Source organism: Solea solea, chromosome 7 (genome assembly GCF_958295425.1).
Source record: "Solea solea chromosome 7, fSolSol10.1, whole genome shotgun sequence".
NCBI classification, from domain to species: Eukaryota; Metazoa; Chordata; class Actinopteri; order Pleuronectiformes; family Soleidae; genus Solea; species Solea solea.
This window is the reverse complement of record NC_081140.1, coordinates 11,314,718-11,335,754: the sequence shown is the minus strand read 5'-3', so window position 1 is coordinate 11,335,754 and position 21,037 is coordinate 11,314,718. Positions and strand designations below refer to the sequence as shown.

Genomic DNA, 21,037 nt, shown 5'->3' with positions numbered 1-21,037 from the left:
AGGAGAAGCCGGTATGCCACTAACTCATGGGTGTTATGAGTTTGCTTTCGCAGCTCATTTGATTTGCGACAGTATCTGCCAGTTTGGAAAGAATCTAAATATCTTTTCATAGCTCGGAGCTTCAGCTTTTCGACTTCCATCTCGCGCTGCAGCTGAATTGGAAACTCGGTGGCAGTCAGTCAGTGTGGGCTCGTGTCTCAAGATAGACTCTAGCTGTGGGCAGTTCACATGTTCAAAATAGTCATGCCTGCTAATTCACCAATGAAGGGATGACTGAGAGAGCGTGGAAATGTGAGGAGTGTGGAGGAGTTATCAAATCTGCCGCCGGCTGTCACGTGTATTTGTACGCGTGCTTCTGCTATTAGCACAGTAATGAGACACCTGTTCGTCTCACAGTCCTCCAGCATCTCACAGCGGCTCTGGGAAAATCAACCATTTCATAATGACAGGAGAGGTGGAAGGGAAGGTGGGGGGGGGGAAGCAAGCACAGAGATAACAGGATGGGGTACAGAACAAAATGTCTGATTCAGACCGTGAGAAAGAGGGATTTCATTGTGACTAACGTTCAGTGGACGACAAAGCCTTTAGTGACTGCCAGATGACATGAGAACTAAACACTGCTAAACACACAGAGAGTCGTAGGGGCTTAATCAGCATTGTGTGAACTCATCTGACAATGGTTTAATTCTAACTGAAGGTAGGGATGCTGGTAGGCATCCAGTGCCTACAGACTAGAAGAAATACACTAGATAGGAACAGTGGACTGACAGAGGGAGGGAGGGTAAAAAGGTAAGTGATTGGACAAAAGATGGAAGAGCTGGGTCCTCAAGAGCTTCCTATTCTGGTAGCGGTCGGTAGGTCATTCCACCAGAGTGGAACGACACACGAAAAGAGTCTGGATCATCAGTGTTGGCACTGCCAGCTGTGGGAGGGATTTTCTTGGTAAGAGTACCTGTCAATCTTCTACTGGACACCTTCTGGAGGCATGGCCACCAAGCGTACGATGCTGGGTACAAAGCAGGACTGTCTCTGTCATCAAAAACACCCTGGTGGACGTGTACCATAACGTTTGATTATGTTTGAAAGTTACACACGGCAGTTTTATTAATAAAAAAGGTTTCTTCTATCTAACTGACTTCGTAACAATGGCACATGTTTGAAGAGGAGTGTGAACTTGCTGCAAGTCAATAACACTCACATTTGGTCAGCTGTCACTTCAGGCCGCAACAGCACAAGAGCATCAGAACGACGTCCTCTGAAAGCTCTGGAGAGAAAATATCTAAATGTGGAATATGTGTAAAGTAATACAAACACACACACACACACATGATGTATACAATTAATTAGGTACACCTATATACAAATATCTAATCAGCCAATCATATGGCAGCAACTTCATTTGTTTAAGCGCCGGTCTGTTGAAGTCCAAACCAAGCATGGCGTGAGAGAGGTAATTTCAGTCTTCTACTTCAGCATCTCTGAGTATCTCAGGAACTGCTGATCTACTGGGATTTTTCTCACTGAAAGGTAACAGTTACTGAAATAAACACGTGTTAAACCAAGGTCTGCATTAGACCATCACTGAATGCACATCACGTTGGACCTTAAAGCAGCTAAGCTGAAGCCCACACACTCCCGCCACTTTATAAGTGCAGTGAATCCCGTCTTTGGATCTTCAGATTTCTGTTTTGCAGGCCAGTTTGTTATTTCAATACTTTCAAGTAGCAGATGCTTCTTGTTTCAGTTTAAATGGCTGCCATTTCATTCGCAAATAATCAGCCATTTAAGTTTATGATTTAATGATCATTTCCCCTTAAAAGGCTGGAAAATACTTTTCACTGCAGATAAGATGGAAGGATAAAGCAACAACAACAACCCACTTCTCTGAGAACTCATTAGCCTGTTATAAGAACATCTTAAAATACTTATTAAGAAAAACTGCTTAATTAGAAGAGAACAAAGTCACACTTACCCCGAGATCATTCAGCCTCTTTATTCCACTCACCATTCAGGTAACAAACATGGTTCAGTACAATCAAAATCCCACTGCTTTGTATCAAATCTTACTGGCAGGAAACATAGATATTTCTTTTACTATACATTGCACAGTAGACTAAAGATGTTGCATTAAATTGCATCAGAGTTTGTGAACTTATTTCACACCAGCAGTTAAAATGAAGTGGACCACTTTAAGGCAACGCTGAAGCAATAGGCACGATTTTGGGCACTAAATGTGGAGTGAATGTTAAAGGAGTTTAGACCCAGAAAAGTTTCCAACAATGGAAAGGCACATGTCAGAGTGACACTAACGGAGCAAAACTGCTTCACCAGAAATATCTCTTTGATTCAATTTGATGAAGTGTTCATGGTGAAACCCATTATGAAATAAAGACCAGTTCAGTCTAAAACAACAGATAAATGTCCCATTTTTCATGATTGTCAGAGTTGTTACAGTAAGCAATAAATAACAGGAAACTAAGTGATTGAAAAATAGGACGTAAATTAAACTTTGAGCTTTTTTTAAAAAAAAAAAAAGCAAAACAACCAAGTTTTGCATGAATCATACAGAATGTAAGAAGGCCTGACCATGAGAACATTATTACACCATTTTGTTCTGTTTTCTTAACAGAAAAACAGTACACGATAAAAAATACATTCTCTGTAAAAAAAAACAACGGAAAGACGAACAAAAACCAGAAAGGTAGTCAGGCAGACGTGAGGTGGCAGAGGAAACACATTTTTTTTTTTTTTTAAAGAAACATGTACAGTACACATCCTATAAAGTCTGTCCATTTCCAAAATAAAGCTAATCATTTCCAGCCCCACAGTGTTTGGAGTAGCCATCCATCTTCCAGGCATAACATCCCAGTTTTTCCTGATTGGAATTTTGAATGAATTGGCTACGTTCATTCCTTTGAGATTCCATGGGAAAGAAAGACGTGGTCGGCTTCATGTGCAGCGGAAAAGGCAGTGCAGCTGGTTCAAGTCTGCGTCTGTCCTACATCTCTGCCCTCCGGTTGGTCCCCTTGCCTTGAGCAGCCGCGTCTTCCTCCACCTCCTCTTCTTCCTCCTCGTAATTCTCCTCCTCATTATTGTGTGTGTATTTTCTGTGGTCCCCTGCATTTCTCGCGTCCTCCTGGATTTTTACTTCTTCCTGGAGCCAATCACAAGCACAAAATGGAGACAATTTAAAAAGTGAACATTCAACTTTACAGAGTCTGTACATTTACAGGTATTTGTGACAGAGGTTCATGACACATTTATGTAATTGTATTTGTGTTAATGTTAGTGATCCAACTTTTTATCTATTCTAGTGATGCGATTTCACACCATTTTACAGGAGAAACAAATATGGAAATTGACAAAACTGAGGTTTGTCACTCTGTAACAGGACAATGAGTGTAAATAATTAATAGTATTTTTAAGCGCCGATACATTTGTGTAATGGTTCACCCAGAAAAACGTCTGCCCCGCTTCCTGTGCATGAACACAGCAGGATGAAGTGGAATGAGCTCAGGTTACAGACACACAAGTATCTTCATTCATTATGTGACGGACAGTGTATGAAACATAAGACAGTTCAACAAGAGGAGGAACTGACTTGAGACATGCAGATAAACTTGCATGAAGAGAAACCCCTTGTTTCATCTTCAGTCAATGATTATACAACTCATTTGAGTTCTGTGTAATATTATCAGCATGAAGAAATATACTGTACATGCAGGCTATTTGTTCTCTGAGCATAAACTACACAATCAAAGTCTGAATGGAAAGCTGACACACTGACAACGACCTGCTCTCCCTCATTTACCAGGACACACATGGGGTCGGCTCAAGTTACGAGGACAAAACACACACACACAAGTGAATCCCTGTACATTAATATTATCTAAACTAATTTAATTATTATCTTAGTAATGTGATAGCAATGCTTTTCAGTAATTTTAGTCAGTGTGATAAGATAAGTCCCAGGTGATAAAAAGTTCTAATGAAGACACTGGCATTAATTATTACAAGCTCAGGACAACACAGATGAACTGAAGAAGCCAATTTCTGAAGAAACTACAATCCAACATGCTGCTATGAAATGCTATTAATGTGACGTTGAAATGATGAATTCAAGTTTCTAATTCAATGTCTGAGTGTTTAAAAAAATAAGTTAAAAATGTGTGCAAAATGAGGGATAAAAAGTAAGAAACATTATCCAAAATCAGAATATGGTCTGCTGATCTGAATTAGCTGTGTGGCACCTGTAATCAGCAGTTGCTATAGCGATGGGACCATGTATGTACTATACAGAGCAGGTCGATTAAAAATAGACAGAGAACACCAACGAACTGGCAAAAACTGTAGTGTATATTGCTGAATGTGTCACAAAGCTTGACCTAAAGACTCTTAGTATGTGACTATAGAATAAATAAAAAATGCAATTTGAAAATGGTGGACTTTCATACGTCTGCCCATGAGTGGGAGAGGTCAGTTTATATTGTTTTATTTTATTTTTTCTGTGTCCTGGTAGAAAATCATGTATGAGTGGAATTTGTGAACTGGCGATCGAGAACTCTCTTCACTCAATCTATCCACTAGAAAAGTGAACCTTCCAAGCAATACACACCAATGTAAAATTCTGGAAGAGGCTGAAAATTCCATTTTATTTTTAACTGTAACTGTGAAAAAATATATAAAAGGTAAAAAATATTAATAATGATAATAAAAATGGCTGCCACAGATTGACATACAATGGGATTGTCTGCAGCAATCTAATTAGCAGTTCCTCTGATGATCCAAGAAAACTAGAGAGGTGTAAGGAAAAAATCACTCCACTTTAAAATATGAAGTAAATGAGGTGGTGAATGAGTGCAGTTCCCACACAAACAACAACTCAAGGATGTAAAAGAACAAAAAAAAGGCTTGAGATGTGAGAATACCATGCAGTTGTTGAGAAATGCCAACGATCAGAGAAAAGGTTAGCGACTCGTCAACTGGTTTCCCACTGAAGAACTTACCTGATCTATGTTGTCCTCATTATATGGATCCTCTCCTTCCTCCTCCCCCTCAAGCGCTCTCTTTTGCACATCAGATATGTCCTCCTGAGCCTTTAGAACAATAAAACACATGAGAGGAAGTTAATGATAGACTGATTTTGAGACTAAGATACAAAACACAAGTTCTTTCACAGAATTGAAACAATGTGTGACCACAGTGAACGTGTTTGTCTAACATTTGCTGTTAAATCTGAATTCCCTGCATGTTGATCTCTCTCCATCACATCTTGTGCTGTTTCTTTCAGTATCAACACATGCACCTGAGCATGTGTATTACTGACCTCGTCCTCTACTTCCTCCTGATACTGGTCATCCAGTGTGTCCTCCTGTTGATCTGGGTTTCCAGCCATCTGAACACGAACAAAACGCACAAAAGTTCAAAACGTCAGCGACCTTGGGTTTCGTGAAAGGCGCTTTATAAAGTCATTATTATTTTATTATTAACGTGACACGAAAACTTGTCACCTCTCAGTCTTCCCCCTGACTCCGTACTCACCACCAGTTCCTCCTCCACAGCAGGCTGTTCGTGGACAGGATGTGTGTCTATGTGCTGTGCTGGTGCTGCAGGCTCATCTTCCTCCTCGACTACCTCCTCTTCGTCTTCTGCAACTGTGTGCTGCTGCTTCTGCTGCTGCGGATCATCCTCGGCCTCCTCAAACTCATCCTCACCCTGGTTGTTGGGGTCGTCTTCGGGGTCCAGTTCACCGTCTACAGCATTCTGTACAAGAGGAGGAGCACAGAAAGAGATCACTGTTAGATAAATAAGATATATAATATAAGACTGAAAAGTAAAAGGTGACAGTGTGAGACACAGATGTGTGAGTGAATGAGTTAAAAGTGAGCAGAATGGATGGATGATGTACAGTCACCTGTTGATGTGATGGCACTCTGTGATCGGTCTCTTGTTTGTCTTCTTCCTCATGTAGCATGTGAGCATCTCTCTCTGTGAACACACACACACACACACACACACACACACACACACACACACACACACACACACAAGCTGTGATACTGTGTTGCAAGTATGAAACTATCAACTGTTTTTTTTATTGCTTATCTTTTGACTCACCTTCTTCATCGTCAGTGTGACCATCCTCTTCTCCTTGAACAATATCATTGTCCATGTTCTCATACTCTGTTTTCTTCCTAGTAACAATGACAGCAGGCATTCACAGGTTTCAAAATGTGCTGCTTGATGAATTACACTTCGGTTCAATATTTTTCTTTGGAGGATTCGATATGTAAATACTGTAACTGCACCTCAGTGAGATATTAAACATCATTTCCACAGCTAAATGTGCAGAACTGTGCTCTGTACTTTTATCTGACCCTTATCCTGACACTATATTAACAGTTTGTTATTATTTTACACCTCTAAACCTTTGCCTTTAATTGTTTTATTTATTTTAATCTTTAATTACAACTACCGTAATTATACTTTTATTCCTTGTTATTTTGTTTGTTTCTTGTCTATCATCTTATGAGATTAATATGGTCTGTAAAAAGCACTTTGTAAACTATGTTTTTAAAAAGGTGCTAAATACATAAAGTTATTATTATTATATAGAGTCATGAAAATAATAAGTGTTATGTTAAGTCCATTTTGTGGAAAGGAGATTTTGTTTGCAGGGTTAATCAATTCCATGTCATTTGAATTCATCAATCCTTTTCACTTTCTTTTTTGACCTGCAAAGGCCACATACAGACAGTAGCTACAAGGCCAAAGAGCAAACACACACAAGGTTTGCAGTTTGTTTCATTTTCATGTTAATACCTGCCCAGAAAAATAAGAAATGTAATATTACCATTAACATTAACATTAAAATAAGACAGACCTTTATCAGCTTTCTTTGTACTGGCATTAGAAATATGCAGAACATCCAACAGCTAAGACATATGAAATTAAAACTATCTCTACAGTGAATAACTTAATGCCAGTGTAAAATTTCTCATGAGCATGATTTTCAGCGATTGCGGTCGATTTGAATCCTGACCTTTGGTGCTCCTCCCTCAGCTGCTGCTCCCGTCTGTCGGCCTCCTTGTGGTGCTGCTGTTCTCTTTCCTGCTCCTCCTTCAGCTTCTGCTCCCTCTTCTTTAACACCATCTCCCTCTGGGCACGCAGAGCCTCCTGTCGCATGTGAATCTGCTTGCGCTCTTCGGCCCTCTGAGACTCCAGACGCTGTTGCTCCTGCTGCTGCTCGTAGGCCGACTTCACACGCTCCAACTGGGCGTTCGCCTCATGCTGCAGCTGGGTGTCCTGATGCAGCTCTGAATGGGGATCCTTTGAGTTGATTTAACAAAAAAAAGAAGACCAAATCAAACACACCGTTGTGCTGCTACTTTTGAGACATGAATGATGGATATGGATGGAAATTACAGCATGAAGTAACCAAGTGTAGTAGTGTAGTACAGTAAAGATGCAGGGAAATCAGGTGTAAAGCCATTTTGACCCTAGTTAGACAAGTGAGTTATCTAATTCATTTCTAACCGGTTGTGGCTGACGTCGCTGTCGATCCAGTTCATTCTCATCTGGCTGTTCCTGTTCTGGCTCCTCTCCTCCTTCCTCCTCGTCCTGTGGCTGGTCAGGATCCTCCTCGAGCTTCTGAGGCTGCCCTGCCTGAGCCATCTCCTCCTCTGCCAGCTCCCTCTTTCTCTCCGCCTCTCCCTCTCCATCATCCTCCTCTTTCTGCGACATGGTGTGGTGAGATTCAGTGGGATGGGACTTTATTTCAGACTGGGGATGCACCACTACCACAGGGTGGTTGATCTGAAATGACAAAAAGACAAGCATTTAGATTTGAGGGTTTTCCTATTTGCTATGCATCTTTTGTCTTCAGAGTAAATTATTATTTATTTCCAAAAAATTATACCGTGTCCCGGTGATCTACATATGCTGGCTGTTCCTTATGTGGTTGTTCCACTATGGCAATCTGGTCTTCATGAACATGGGGTTTGGGAACTACAGCAGGGTTTTGGATGGGAGTCCTGTTGAGGGAGTCCTTTAGCCGCTTATACTCATCCACCTGCACCTGAAGGGAACGACATACACAACCAAAAGACAAGTGAGGGAGACAATCCAGGGGAAGTCATTTCATGCAGTGGGGTAAATGTCTAAACTGTTACAGAATTATAAATAAATAAATAAATAAATATACAAATTTATTACTGGTTATTAAATTGCTCACTTATGATCTGATCAGTCATAATCTGAGAATAAGAACTGCTTGCTGTGGACTTTGCTTTTGAAAGTGACAGACACCTTACTTGCAGGAATTACAAGAGTATTCAGTGACGGAATAGAATTTAGCCAAGGCTGTGCAGATTTAAATGCCTTTTTTATTTTAGGTCACAGTGAGTCCCTCAGGACTACTAAACTACTAAAACAACTAATAAAAGACAGTGGAAGAGTTTCGATCAATATTGGAAGTTTTAATCACTAAGATTACCTTACAAAGTCTAAGTTTCCCCTTAGTGACAACTGACCGGAAGTTAAGGAGTTGGCTTATATTTTAGTGGAAATTGTTGTGCACGCTCTGTGCATGTCTTCAATTCTCTGCCCCAGGCAGTGTTTGTGTCTGAGGAGAGAGCTACACCCAACCATAAAACATTTATATGTTGAGTTGTACATTTCAGCAGTTTAAATGACTTACATTATTTTGTAAAATGTGAAATATAATACAATTACTCAATACTCATTGTAACATTGTCTTCACCTGGGTTACAAAACAACAGTGGTCATCACACAAACAAACTATACAGACACACATTCCTACATTTGGAAACACTTTTGTTTTCCTGAGGCACTTGAGAATTTTCTACATGAACGCATCTATGCCAACACAATTTCTTTAAGTTACACACACAGAGCCTTGCTCTGTAACCAGGCTTGAGGCTTGCATTCCAAATTAAATTCTAAATTCCTCCTCGCTGTCTTTGTCTCAGTCCCTCCATTATATCTTTCTGGCTGATTGGCTGCAACATGCTCTAGTTGTACTGCTTTGACTAAACCAAACCCCCTGGAGTGAAGTTAAGTATTTTTGTCCATCTAACCAAAAGCACTAATGAAAAGCAGCACATGCCTTACAACACATTAGCAAATGTAGACATAGAGACTGAAAGTGAGTGGAAATGAAAGGAGAGTGGGTCACATTTAAACTGGTGTAATTCAAGTCACTTCCAAGGTGAACGGGCAACATCTGATTGATTTAAAGAAGCAAAACACTTTGCATCTTTCATTCCTGTGTGCTGGAGATAATACAGCCCCTTGCAATAAACGTGTCTGTGGAGGTTAAGGTAAAGTTATGGTGAATAAGGGGGAATGAATGGAGAGGAGAAAAGAGAGGAGGGGATGTTTTAGTGGGTAAAAAACCTGTACCTACAGTACAGTAAAGTGTGCCTAACAGAGCCTCCACATCACTGATTCATTCATACCACCCTGAACTCTGTAGCGACCCTGATGACAGACTACTACTCTATTCAAATAACTGTCTCAGATTCCCTCAGTGAAGCACGCACATACTCAGCATCAATCAGCTGCTGAAATTATCCAGACTGCAGTGAACAATGAGACAGCATCTCTCTGCTGCCACCCTACCTGGGCTGCAGCCAGCGCACTCTTGTGGTCTTGTATCGTCAGTGCCAACTGGTCATGTGTGGCCTTCAGGTCCTGATGCTGAATCTGAAATGGAGCCAAAGGGCAGAAATTAACATTTAATTTTCCAATATAATTTATATGCCTTAGATTATATTATTATTTAAGCATGTTTTCTCCATATATTGCTGGCACTTTTTCATGAATCACTGACATAACTGTTCAACTTCAGCGGTACATATTTTTCTTTTCAACATGTTTGGAACAAAAATTAATCAGAATCTGAATCTGAGTCAGAAAGCGGCATAAAAGCTAAAAGAACATGTCTGTTTTCACCTGCACATCCTGAAGCTGCACATGAATGTCATGGTGGGCTTTCCTCAGGTGTTTATTTTCCTCTCGCAGATTATAAACATTCTCTGCAGGGAAAATAAAAAAACAGCAAACACATAAACATTGAGCTTGAGGCGATTGAAAAAGACAGAAAAACAACATTGTACAGGAAAATGTACACGCATGAACAGAAAATTAGTATCTCTTGATTTATATGGTGTCTTTTAAATCATGTTACATCCATTTATGATCTTATGGAATTATCCTTCTGTTTTACATGACCGAGCTTGGTGTTTATTAACCACACACTGAATGGCACAACAAAACATTCTTTAGTCTTGAACGAAGCGATGCGCAGTACTTATTATAGTCAGAAGATGGAGACAAAATAAGTGTTTAAAGATGACTTTACTACAGAATCGTAGGAGAATATGCACCTTTAAGTTGGGAGACTTCCACCTCTTTCATTTGCTGCAGCTTAATGTAACGGTCTTTGTGCTCATCCAGCAGTCGGCCGTGATCCTCGCCCTCGGCGTGGTGCTGATCCTGTAGCTCATAATACTGCTTCTTCAGGTCATCGTGCTGGTTCTGATGGAGAAGAACAGTACACTGTCATCATACGGTTTTTGTTTTTGATCCCATTAAGACAACTCAATAAATAATGAACCTGGAATGAAAAACCTTGACCCTCCCCCACACGGGCATACACTTCCTCACCAAGAAGAGGAAGGATGTGGGTTGTAAGGTCAGGGAGTGCATTCAAATGAATAAAAAAGAAAAACAGGGGCGGATATCTGTGTCAGTGTCAGTGTTAATGACAGGAATACAGAAAGCTGCACTGTTAGCACCAGTGTGTCATATTTCTCTCGTACCTTTAACATCTGGTGTTGCACTTGTAGAGAATTTAATCTGCTGCCGGATTCTTGCTGTTTTAAAATAAAAACAAAATATTACAAAAGGCTTAACATTACTGTAACGAATAATGATGGTAAACATTCGTTTTGACAATCTGCACCACTGTCCAAAATACCTTACCTTCTCCTTGGTCAGTGACTGTTGTGCTTCCAGTTTATAAACCAGATAATCTAGAGATTAAAAGAGATCAATCTCTAATTATTTTTTTTTACCAAGATAACTTGCAAGTGGGACTGTGAAAGAAAACGTGAGTCAAACCTCTGCTTTAGAAAATACAGTAGTGACATGTTCATGCTATCACCACATGACAGCAGTCTCAGTGTGTGATATGAATTTATATTCATGTATCTAGACTCAGAATCAAGGCTTGTTGACGTTTTTTCTCACCTTCTTTGGCTTTTTTGTGCTCTAACCTCTCCTTCTGCAGAGACTTCTCCAACCTGGAACGATGCTCATACACCACTAAATATGGGGCAGGGGTTTATAAAGGGAGGGAGTACATAAAGAGAGAGAAAACACTGGGGTTTAGTGACTGGTTTGTAAAGCAACGTACAATGCAGGACACATATATACTGTTATATAAGCATTAATGTCATACAGGAAGAGAGTATATGTAAAGCTTGATATAAGAGCCAGGTGTGATATTTATTCAGCCACACTGTGAACTCAGGACATGACAGCTCCCCCATCGACAGAAAGCTGTGGTATTCCTCACATCTCTGCTGGGGAAAAGGTATATACAAATACTTTGTTTCAGGCTGCTTCTGTGCCTGGTGTTTGTTTTCTTGGTCTTGAAGAGGTTTTTTAAGGAGTTCACTTTTAACAATTTAATGTTCTAATGCTGACAAGGGTAATTTAACCGAACTGTTCCCCAGTGTCCATCCATAACCCCTAAACTATTACTCTCCAAAATATGCACTCTCTGTCTAAACAGACTCCTCTTTTTTTCACAGAGTTAATACAGAGAAGTAAGCTTCAAGTTTTCTAAATTGGAATGAACTGGTCAATGAATCAAAGAATATCTTGTTTGCCTTGTGTGTTCTTGTATTTGTTCCCTATGTTACCTATGTATTTGTTATTTGTTTTCTAGCACAAACACTGACCTAGTCAGGACCAATAGACCTCACGAAGACTAAAACATGGTACTAATGAGGTAGAAACTCAAGTGAGTGGTTGAGTTTAGGGCTACTATTTTATTTGTGGGTAGGTTAAGGTTAGGCATTAACTGGTTATGGTTAAGGTGAGGTATAACACTTTATTTAGGCTGTTCACATAAATGGCAGACAATGCAGTGTCCAGTGAAGAATAACTGTGAAAACCTGTGAGTGTGCACATTTCAGGAAAGTGGTGATTCTGATGTACAGTTTTCAGTCAAACTAGCCAGTAAGCAGGTGTGTTACTTTAGATGTAACTACTAAATAGTATTCTCACATGAACAAAAAAAAGCCATACATGGAAGGGAATCGTGAAACATGTTAGAGACACTTATTATTTCATGCACATCGACCAAGTCACACTAGTTACACATTTATAAATTGCTATTAATAATGTCTGTTATTGTTTTACTTTTTAGGTCAGTGATTCCCAAAAGCCACAGTGGGGTCACAGGATATTTTAATTTATAATTTTTAAATCAATTTACCGATATCAGGTATCAGATATGGCTGAAAATTACTTGTTTTAGAGGGTTAGGGTTAGGGTTACCCTTTGCCCTAATAGAAAGTTAGGTAAAAGGGTTAGAACAAAGTTTTAGGAAGGTTGTCTGGTTGCCTTCTTTTGTTTTAAGCTGGATATTGTGTGTGTCTTTGTTGTCATTGTTAATCATTTACTTTTTTACCGCATGTATTTTTATTGTGAGGCACTTTGCTCTTAAAATGTGCTGTATAAATAAAGTTATTATCATTATTATTATTACTGGCACTACATGGTATCCACACAACATTTACCAAGTAGACAGAGAAAGATTTTATGCCCCCCATCAATCATTTTCTGACGCTGTCTCTCTCCTTCACTGGGGGTGGGTCAAACAATAACCTGATAATAATTTCAAGATAATAATAAACCTGAGAGGCAGATAGGTAAACAAGTGAAAGGGAGAAAACAGTATTCCAAGCTTGTAGAGGAAAATAATCAAATTCATTTATTTAGTGTTTAATTATTTTGGTGCCTCTCACAAAACATCTGCTATTTTCTCTGCACAGTTATTACTATTAATATGCATAATGTTACATGAAGTAAATATGTACGGTATGTGTATACCAATACCTGCTCTTTTGCATAAAACACAGATGAGCACCACCTTTGAGGAATTGTTATGGCTATAGTTTTTAATTGTCTAATTTCTGTTGGCATACACCATATGTCATATATGATGTTTCTCTAAAACTTTCAAATTATAATGATAAATATACAATTTATAATGAAACTGTATCTAATGAGCTTCATGTTTAATGTCTGTACATTTTTAATATTTTATGTCGAGAAAAAGGTCTATTATGCCAAGTTTATTCAAGACATGCGTGAGCATTACATACACATGTTGTACGAATTCAGTCACATCATTCCAATCCAAATGCCAATGTTCACAGAACTTCCATCCATCCATCCATCTTCTACCACTTTATCCTCCACATGAGGGTCGCGGGGGGTGCTGTGCCAATATCAGCTGACATAGGGCAATAGGCGGGGTACACCCTGGACAGATCGCCAGCACACCACAGGGCCACATATAGAGACAAACCATCCACTCTCACACTGACACCTACAGCCAATTTAGAGTGTCCAATTGACCCAATCCTTGTTCACAGAATTTGACAGACATAAAAATAACAAGCCCTAAGACGTTTTCCACAGAACTGTACATCAGATTAGAAAGGTTTTATTTTGCAGCTTGTTTGAGACACTGTAGCCTCATGAGGTCATGAGGCCATGTAGCTCTGAGCTCAGTTCGGGCCTCAACACTCACACACATGAACGCATGCACGTTCGCCCAACACACAAAAACCATCTCTAAGGGACAAAAGGGATAAGCTTGGCAAGAGCTACAAAGAGGCTACAGTGTGTAAGATGATGTCATTTGATAATGTGGTTTTAATGAAGAAGAAGACTATTTATTATCAGATGCATATTCATCATTCTATTCAAAACACTCAAAACTCTGTATGACCATAAGCTAATGTTTCAGGATCTACCACACACACACACAAATGAAAACATTCCATACACACAGTTACTGAATCACTTTAGGCCTGCTCTTATGTCAATCAAACTTGAGCATGGGAAATGTTTGAGGCTTACTTTGAGACCAATAACATATTTTTGTTGCAGTGCGGTTAAAGTGCATCAGCAGAGCGAGAACAAGGGAGTGCTCTATGTGGTGACCTTTAAAGGCCTTCTGTTTTAGATTGGATGAAGATGGGTTTGGTTAGAATTTGCCATGGGTGTGCACCACAAATACTATCAATCATACAGAGAAATGAGCCACAGGATTTAGTTTGTGGAGTATACTTATTCACACTATCAAATGACTTTCTTATTTACTTGAATGGACAACTGAGACTTTTGGACCTCTCTGTATACAATTTTCAATTCAACTAGCTTCAACTGAAAGGCACTAGGAGTTTCAACTTTGTATCTCCTACTGGTAAATGCAGCCTTCATAGGAATTAGGAATGCATTAACAAGACAAAAAATATGGTTTTGGGTGGTAAGTCTTTCCAACTGAAAATATAACTCTTGTGGTTTGTGTAATGGCGAACACTTCCTGGCATAGACCAAAGACAACGGACTCGACGATGGAGGCCGAAGGGACACAGTCTTCCCGTTTGCCATAGCCAACCAAGAAGTGACTCAGCTGGTTGCAATCACTTTGTTTGAATTGTTTAACTTCTCAATTGATCTATAACACGGTGAAACATTTTCCTGAGTTGTTAATCAGCTCAATACCTTGACTTAGGGCTTATTTAATAGAACATGATGTCAGTTTTGTCAATTATATTCACATTTAGGGCAACACAGATAATAAAGCATGGCACACGAGTAGACACCAGTGTGATTGGTTGCAAGTGATGCCTGTGAATTTCCACTTGCAAAACCTCAGCATTGTGCCGGCCAAATCGCAAATCTCATGGCTTCAAAATGGGGCTTAAGATGCTTATGAATGACGTCACGCTCATGACTGGTTACCACTTGTAAAGTGTGAAGGACACACTTTCGGACATTTGAGATTCTAAGAAAGGTAGTATGAAAATGTCTACACACGTTATGCTAATGCAAGTTAGTCCCATTGGACTATATATATATATATATATATATATATATCTTTTTTTACCTGCACTAATATATTGTCCACACAGCTATAGGTTTAAGATAAGATAAACTTTATTTATCCCTCATCTGGGAATGTGATGTGAGAGAATTGTATCCTGATGTGACTTGAAGAATTTTGGTTTTAAGTCATGGATTTTCTTTTTCTTTTTCATTTCATGTGCATTAGTGTTTGGATGGCCTGCTGCACGACAACATTTGTCCTTTGCTTTTTCATCAGGAAATAGAAAATCCCAAATCCGGTCCAATACTGATTTCCTGGCTTAACCAAAGAAGAAGAGAGTGCATCTGAATCTTGAAAACAAAGTATTTACTCATTTTCATCCCTGGAACAAAAACAAAATGTATCATCAGTTGAGATGACAGTGCTCATTACAATAAACAAATGCTGGTGATAATAAATTAATTTCGAGGCAGTGCAATTATTCAGGTTTATCAATGCTTTAGCAAGTGAGACGGGAAAAACCGGAGTGTGTGATTGTGTGCATGTGTGTGTGAGGAAGTAAATGGGTTTTAAATCATGGGGACACAGACATAGTGCAGACATACCACAAAGTGCCAGTTGATGCTTTTAAATGACTTACAACTGCCAGTCTGAGGTTTAGTGGGTAACAGTGAATCAATATGGCTGGATCACAACCCAAAGCTATGCTACACCTCTAAATATAGGACAGGAAAAACAGCAATCAGCAGTGACCTATCTGTCTTGTGCGACCTAAATCTTACGATTGACTGAATGATCTGTCACTTCACAATGAACGTATGGGTGTGGTGCACAATTCAAGCAGACAAAAATGGAGTTAAACAATATCACTTTCTGCAAAGTGTCACATTATACTGTCACGCTCTCTGTTTCTTGATGTATCAGATGGAATGCATTTTTTATGAATTGGGGGTATAGAAGCCACCTGATACTGACAGAAAGATGTTTGTCTAGTTACCTTTGTCTAAGATGGAGAGCTAAATATATGTGTCAGAAACTTTGTGTAGTGTCAATTTCTCTTACTGGGCTGCCACTGCTGTTTATTAACGCCTATGAAAACAAATTTAGTGCTTAGCTAGGCACATTTGTCACAGACAACAATAAAAACAAACAAAGACTTAAATCATAATACATGGATACGCCGTTACAGACATCTTATGTGTGAAAGTTTAAAGGCAACATTATGGGGTAAACTCTGTTGATGTAAAGCTGTTGATAGAGAGCAGTGGCACAGGTAACAGGTTCAATTAAAGGCTGCAATCATTCATCACAGTCCCAGCCCACAGTTTGGGCTTACATACTTAGTTCTGAAACAATGACGCCATGTAGGACTGCCACAATGCATTGTTTGAGCATCACCATCGCGACAGCCACATCGCAGGATGTGCAACTTTTGTTTTGCTTCAGAAAAGCATCTCTGAGCCGGCTCTTCGCTCTGCTCTCCTCACTCACTCTCTGAGCACACACAGCTCACAGCAAGCCATGCACATGCTGTCCCTCACACACCATGCCGAAGATGAGTAATAAACAAGAAGGAAACGACACGAAAGGTTAACCATCTATTTCTTTGCAGTTTTCAAAAAGTTCCCCTTAACACCCTTTCAGGAACTATCTCTGTCCACACAGAACCCCCTGAAACAACTCAAAATCTTGTAGTACATATGCCAGGACTGTAACGTTACACCAAACACAGAGAAGACGACGTTGTACACATTACAGATATAATAACAGAAATGGAGACAGAATGAACCGAGCCAGTCTGTTTGTATACGTTTAGTTTTGTGACGTTTCTGTGTGCATATTTAGTGACTTTACAGACCCCAGTCTTTTTTAAAATAAAAAAGCAACTAGTGGAAAATCTACCGATTTTCTGTCATAAACCTAAAAACTTTCTGACAAGGAAAAGCACAATTCTGCCGCACAAGTGAAATCCATCTAACTGTATTTACTGCGGGCGGCGTGTCGAACACACGCACACACAGAGAGTTACAGAGCTGTATAATAGGTTTTGTTTTCTCCTCTTTATATTCGTTCACAGATGAGCCCCATCAGCTGAGAATTCTTGTATTTTTTAATATCGCAATATCCCCCAATATCGTGCAGCCCTAATGCCATGTACGAGCTGACTCTCTGACTAGCTGTTCATTTTAAACTCCTGGCATAATGGTACAACACAAAACCTCAGATCCTGCCCACAATGCAGACAGTGTTAAGGTGTTTTTATAAAGGAGTAAATCAGGGAGTGTAGGGTGGGACAAGACTTTTAAATCGTTTGCAGTGTGGCCGGCAAGAAGTCCCTGAAGTTAGGTTTTGAATAGAAACATTCAGTAAGAAATACATAGGAATAAATACAGTAGCTGTATTAACACTGTGGGTGAGACACTGTTTTGTATGCATGGCAGTAAAGCACAAACACATCAGTCAATATATATATGGACGTTAAACTGATTGATTTCTTAGCAGTTTCTAAATAACTTAACAGCAAGATCCAAGTAAACAGAAAACAAACTGATTGATTGACTCTTTAAACAAAAGGTATCTACACTGAAGTAAACAAGGCCACAAATAGTAAAAAAAAAAACATTTTGCTATTTAAAAGTGGTGTAACCATATCTTCTTCAGCAGTGTCATGGCAGTATGCAGGACCAGGAGCATTGTCAAGGTAGTGCAACACCTGAAGGCTAACCCATTAAAATGTTTTTCAGCTGGAACTTTGCTGCCAGATGCAATGATCTCTGCAATTAAAGTTAGCTTATAATGTAAAGCCTATAGCTAGAGCTGGCTCAGGGAAAGCTGAACCATCCCTTGGTTATGCTGCTACAGACCTCGACTGCTGGGGGAACTCCTCTGGTGCACTCACACTTACCTCCTCACACTCAGGGCATGAATATGGCAATATTGCACATCATTACACTTTTTGGGTTGGGTTTTTCTTCTCTCTATAATATTGTAAAGGTTTACACCTTACTGTGTACAGGGCCTTGATTTAATGTGATTTGGCACAATACAAATACAATTTAATTTAAAGTAGTTATGTGCGTATATAGAGTATAGCAATGAGTATGTGCAGGACATTTTTTAGATACTTTATTAATCCCCTTAGGGAAATTATTCTCAGTCTCAAAATATGTTTGTGAAAATTAAATGCAACCTGTTCCAATTTGGTTGGAAGGGGTGGGTGGGTCAGTTAGGAAAGAGCATAGTAGTAATTTCCATTGTGAAAATCAGAGTGATTTTCATAATATTTTAAGAGCAAGCGTTCTCAAATAAAGAGATTTGACATGATAAAGACTTTTTTAAACATAAAACTGCATGTAATGTTATGCCAAGGTGACAGCGCTCCCTCCTCTGCTACCCCACCTGCAGAAGCAGCTGTGCTGTCTCACCTCATGGCTACTAAGTATACTAATGTGCACTGTTTTAGAGGTGAGCCTGGGGACACAGCCAATACAAACAGGTGTGTCAGGGAAAAACACCAACCTTGTCAAGACCAGTAATCCTCATGGTGACCAAAGATTGGTCTTAATGAGGCGGAGGTTCTACTTAATTACTAATTAACTAAGTAATAATCTGTGAACTGTGGTTAAAAATAAGGTAAACACTTGGTTATTGTACGGTTTTGGTTAGGCTGTCCAAATCAAATTGACCAGAAGTCAATTCTGAGTCCTAACAACCTCTTTAGGACATGTTCTGGCTAAAACACTGACATTCTCAGGACCAGTAGTCCACATGGAGAGTAAAACTAGGTCTTAATTAGGACATAACATCATTTCTGAGGAATTGGTTATGTTAAGTGCTAAGTATCAAAACTGTGGGTAGGTTAAAGTTTGGGTTAGGCATTAAGTGGTTATGGCTAGGGTTAAGGAAAGGGACTGTCCAATACAATCTAAGGCAATACAATGTCTGCCCAGTAAACTTTACTTCTGAGGAGTGTGGGCTCAAATTTCACTCTTTACTGTCAAACTATGCAGGAGATAAACCTGTATAACCAAATGAACGCTTGGCTTAAGTAATCTGCTCAGGCCCGTCCTGTAACCTGATGTATCACGAGATAAGAAAGCAGCCTACAGTCAAAGGTCAAAAATGAGCTATACATTTACAAGTCTTAATCTTTGTGCGAATACGCCTTTGACACACAGCCACGCATTTTTAAGAATAACAGAGGAATACTTTAAACTTTAATGTTTTGAGAGTCGGGCAGTTCTCACGCCCACCTGTCACCTCTGCGTGGACACTCAACTATAGTCAAATCACGTCCCACTCACGCTCGGTGTTTACCTTGGAGCTGCGCCGACAGTGACTCCTGGTGTTGCTGGTACTTCAGTGCCATCGCCTCCGTCCTCCTGAGCTGTTTATGCATCTCGTAGGACATCAAGCCCCCGTACATCATCCCGCACACCACGGTGAGCAGCATAAGACACTGAAAGATCCGCCGCTGCCTACGGGAACACACCCCGTTACCCATGTTGGACCCGCACCCCTCCCCGCTTTATGCGCGAGAAAGCCCAGTCTCTGCCGCTGGAAACTTCCGACTCAACTTTTTTTTTTTATCTCCGCGAAAAGCACACAAGCCCACCCACCCTCCTCCCCCTCTTACCCTCCAAGCATTTTCACGCAGAGAAAAACACGACTTAAACGCGACTATTTGGTTAACATGATTTCAGTGCAGCCACTTAACGAGTCTCTCCTGTAACTTCAAAGTAGCCGCTCAGATTTTCGCTTCACTTCACGGCTCTTGAAACGCAGTACAAACCGAGGCTGACGGCTGACGCCCGCGTCTCCTAGTCCTCTTTCACTCTTCTATTTCCGTTCCGCAGGTCAAAGATGTATGTGGAAAAAAATTAAATATTCAAGTCCCAGTCGCGGCCTCCTTTGCACCTATAACTTTAGATACGTGTCAGCCCCGCAGCTGCCTGCTGCTATCCAACTAAAACTCTCCAGGAAGTCCCGCCCCCCCAACAAAAACAGAATCTACCTAACCCCGCCCCGCCCCGCTCCGGAAAACTGCTCACTGATTGGTTGCCAGATATCTCAATCGTATAACTTTGCTAGGAACTCGAGAGTGGAAGAACAGATTTTGTATAAGTGTGGGTTGGGAGTTTATATTGACTATAGAGTTATTGATAACTGTGCAAACAAACTGTAATCGGTTACATACAAACTGATAAAGGAAGCTACAGTGCAAAGGTGAAAAAAAATAATACTAATTTTGAAATTGATTTTTCATGGCATTTGAAAAAAATACAACTTTTGAAAAAAGCTGCACAATATAAGAGTGATGTGTGACATATGATTATATTGTTGAATGTTGTGATGATGATGTGACTTGTGATAAATGAACAGATGCTTAAATATACAGTGTTAATGTCTTTTTTGCTTTGGGATTGCTAACACAGGGAGTTGCCTATGCAGAATATTTAAATACATTAATCTTAATCACACCTTAAAACATTTTTCTGCTAAACATTCCTGACTACCTGGATTTCTGTAATAAACAGAGTAATGAAAAACAAGTTTAATTTTGAAAATTGCAATTGTCTAACCAAATCTTTCCTCATTCCTCACCAAGTAGTCAGGTGTAAGTGTTGCAATCAGAGTAGGGGATTTAATTTAAAGTGTGCAATACGCCACATATAAGGAGAAAACAATAATCAAAATCAAAACAGAAATAATTATCTACATCTGTTGTAAGTTATTGGCAGGAGGAAGAATCTACATTAATCACAATTCAAAGAGTCTTTGTGATATGTGTTTTTAACAATGCATAGCCCTATTTTGGATGTATATAAAACTTGACATCAAAGATATGATCAAATACATTGGATAAAGCACCTGAGAGTG

At 39.7% G+C, this 21,037-nt stretch overlaps 1 protein-coding gene across 1 annotated transcript; it reads right to left on the bottom strand.

Annotated features, from left to right (window-relative positions):
* Positions 1 to 1,978: 1,978 nt before the first annotated feature.
* Positions 1,979 to 20,124, bottom strand: golim4a (golgi integral membrane protein 4a). The gene is made up of 16 exons (XM_058634536.1): positions 19,475 to 20,124; positions 11,275 to 11,349; positions 11,008 to 11,057; positions 10,845 to 10,898; positions 10,410 to 10,560; positions 9,976 to 10,058; positions 9,643 to 9,726; positions 7,919 to 8,077; positions 7,537 to 7,815; positions 7,043 to 7,329; positions 6,118 to 6,194; positions 5,915 to 5,988; positions 5,542 to 5,763; positions 5,327 to 5,395; positions 5,007 to 5,096; positions 1,979 to 3,154 (listed from the first exon to the last, which is right to left on the bottom strand). Exons 1-16 carry the CDS (start codon positions 19,659 to 19,661, stop codon positions 2,999 to 3,001), a joined length of 2,097 nt encoding a protein of 698 aa, XP_058490519.1. The 5' UTR covers positions 19,662 to 20,124; the 3' UTR covers positions 1,979 to 2,998.
* Positions 20,125 to 21,037: the final 913 nt, after the last annotated feature.

Bases quoted from the DNA above. Each gene is read 5' to 3' on its own strand.
- golim4a (XM_058634536.1), bottom strand. From the start codon at position 19,661: ATGGGTAACGGGGTGTGTTCCCGTAGGCAGCGGCGGATCTTTCAGTGT. The intron at 5,764-5,914 runs GTGACTGTACAT...CCTCTTGTACAG, and splicing joins GAGTGCCATCACATCAACAG to AATGCTGTAGACGGTGAACT. The intron at 5,097-5,326 runs GTCAGTAATACA...ATTGTTCTAAAG, and splicing joins AGGAGGAAGTAGAGGACGAG to GCTCAGGAGGACATATCTGA.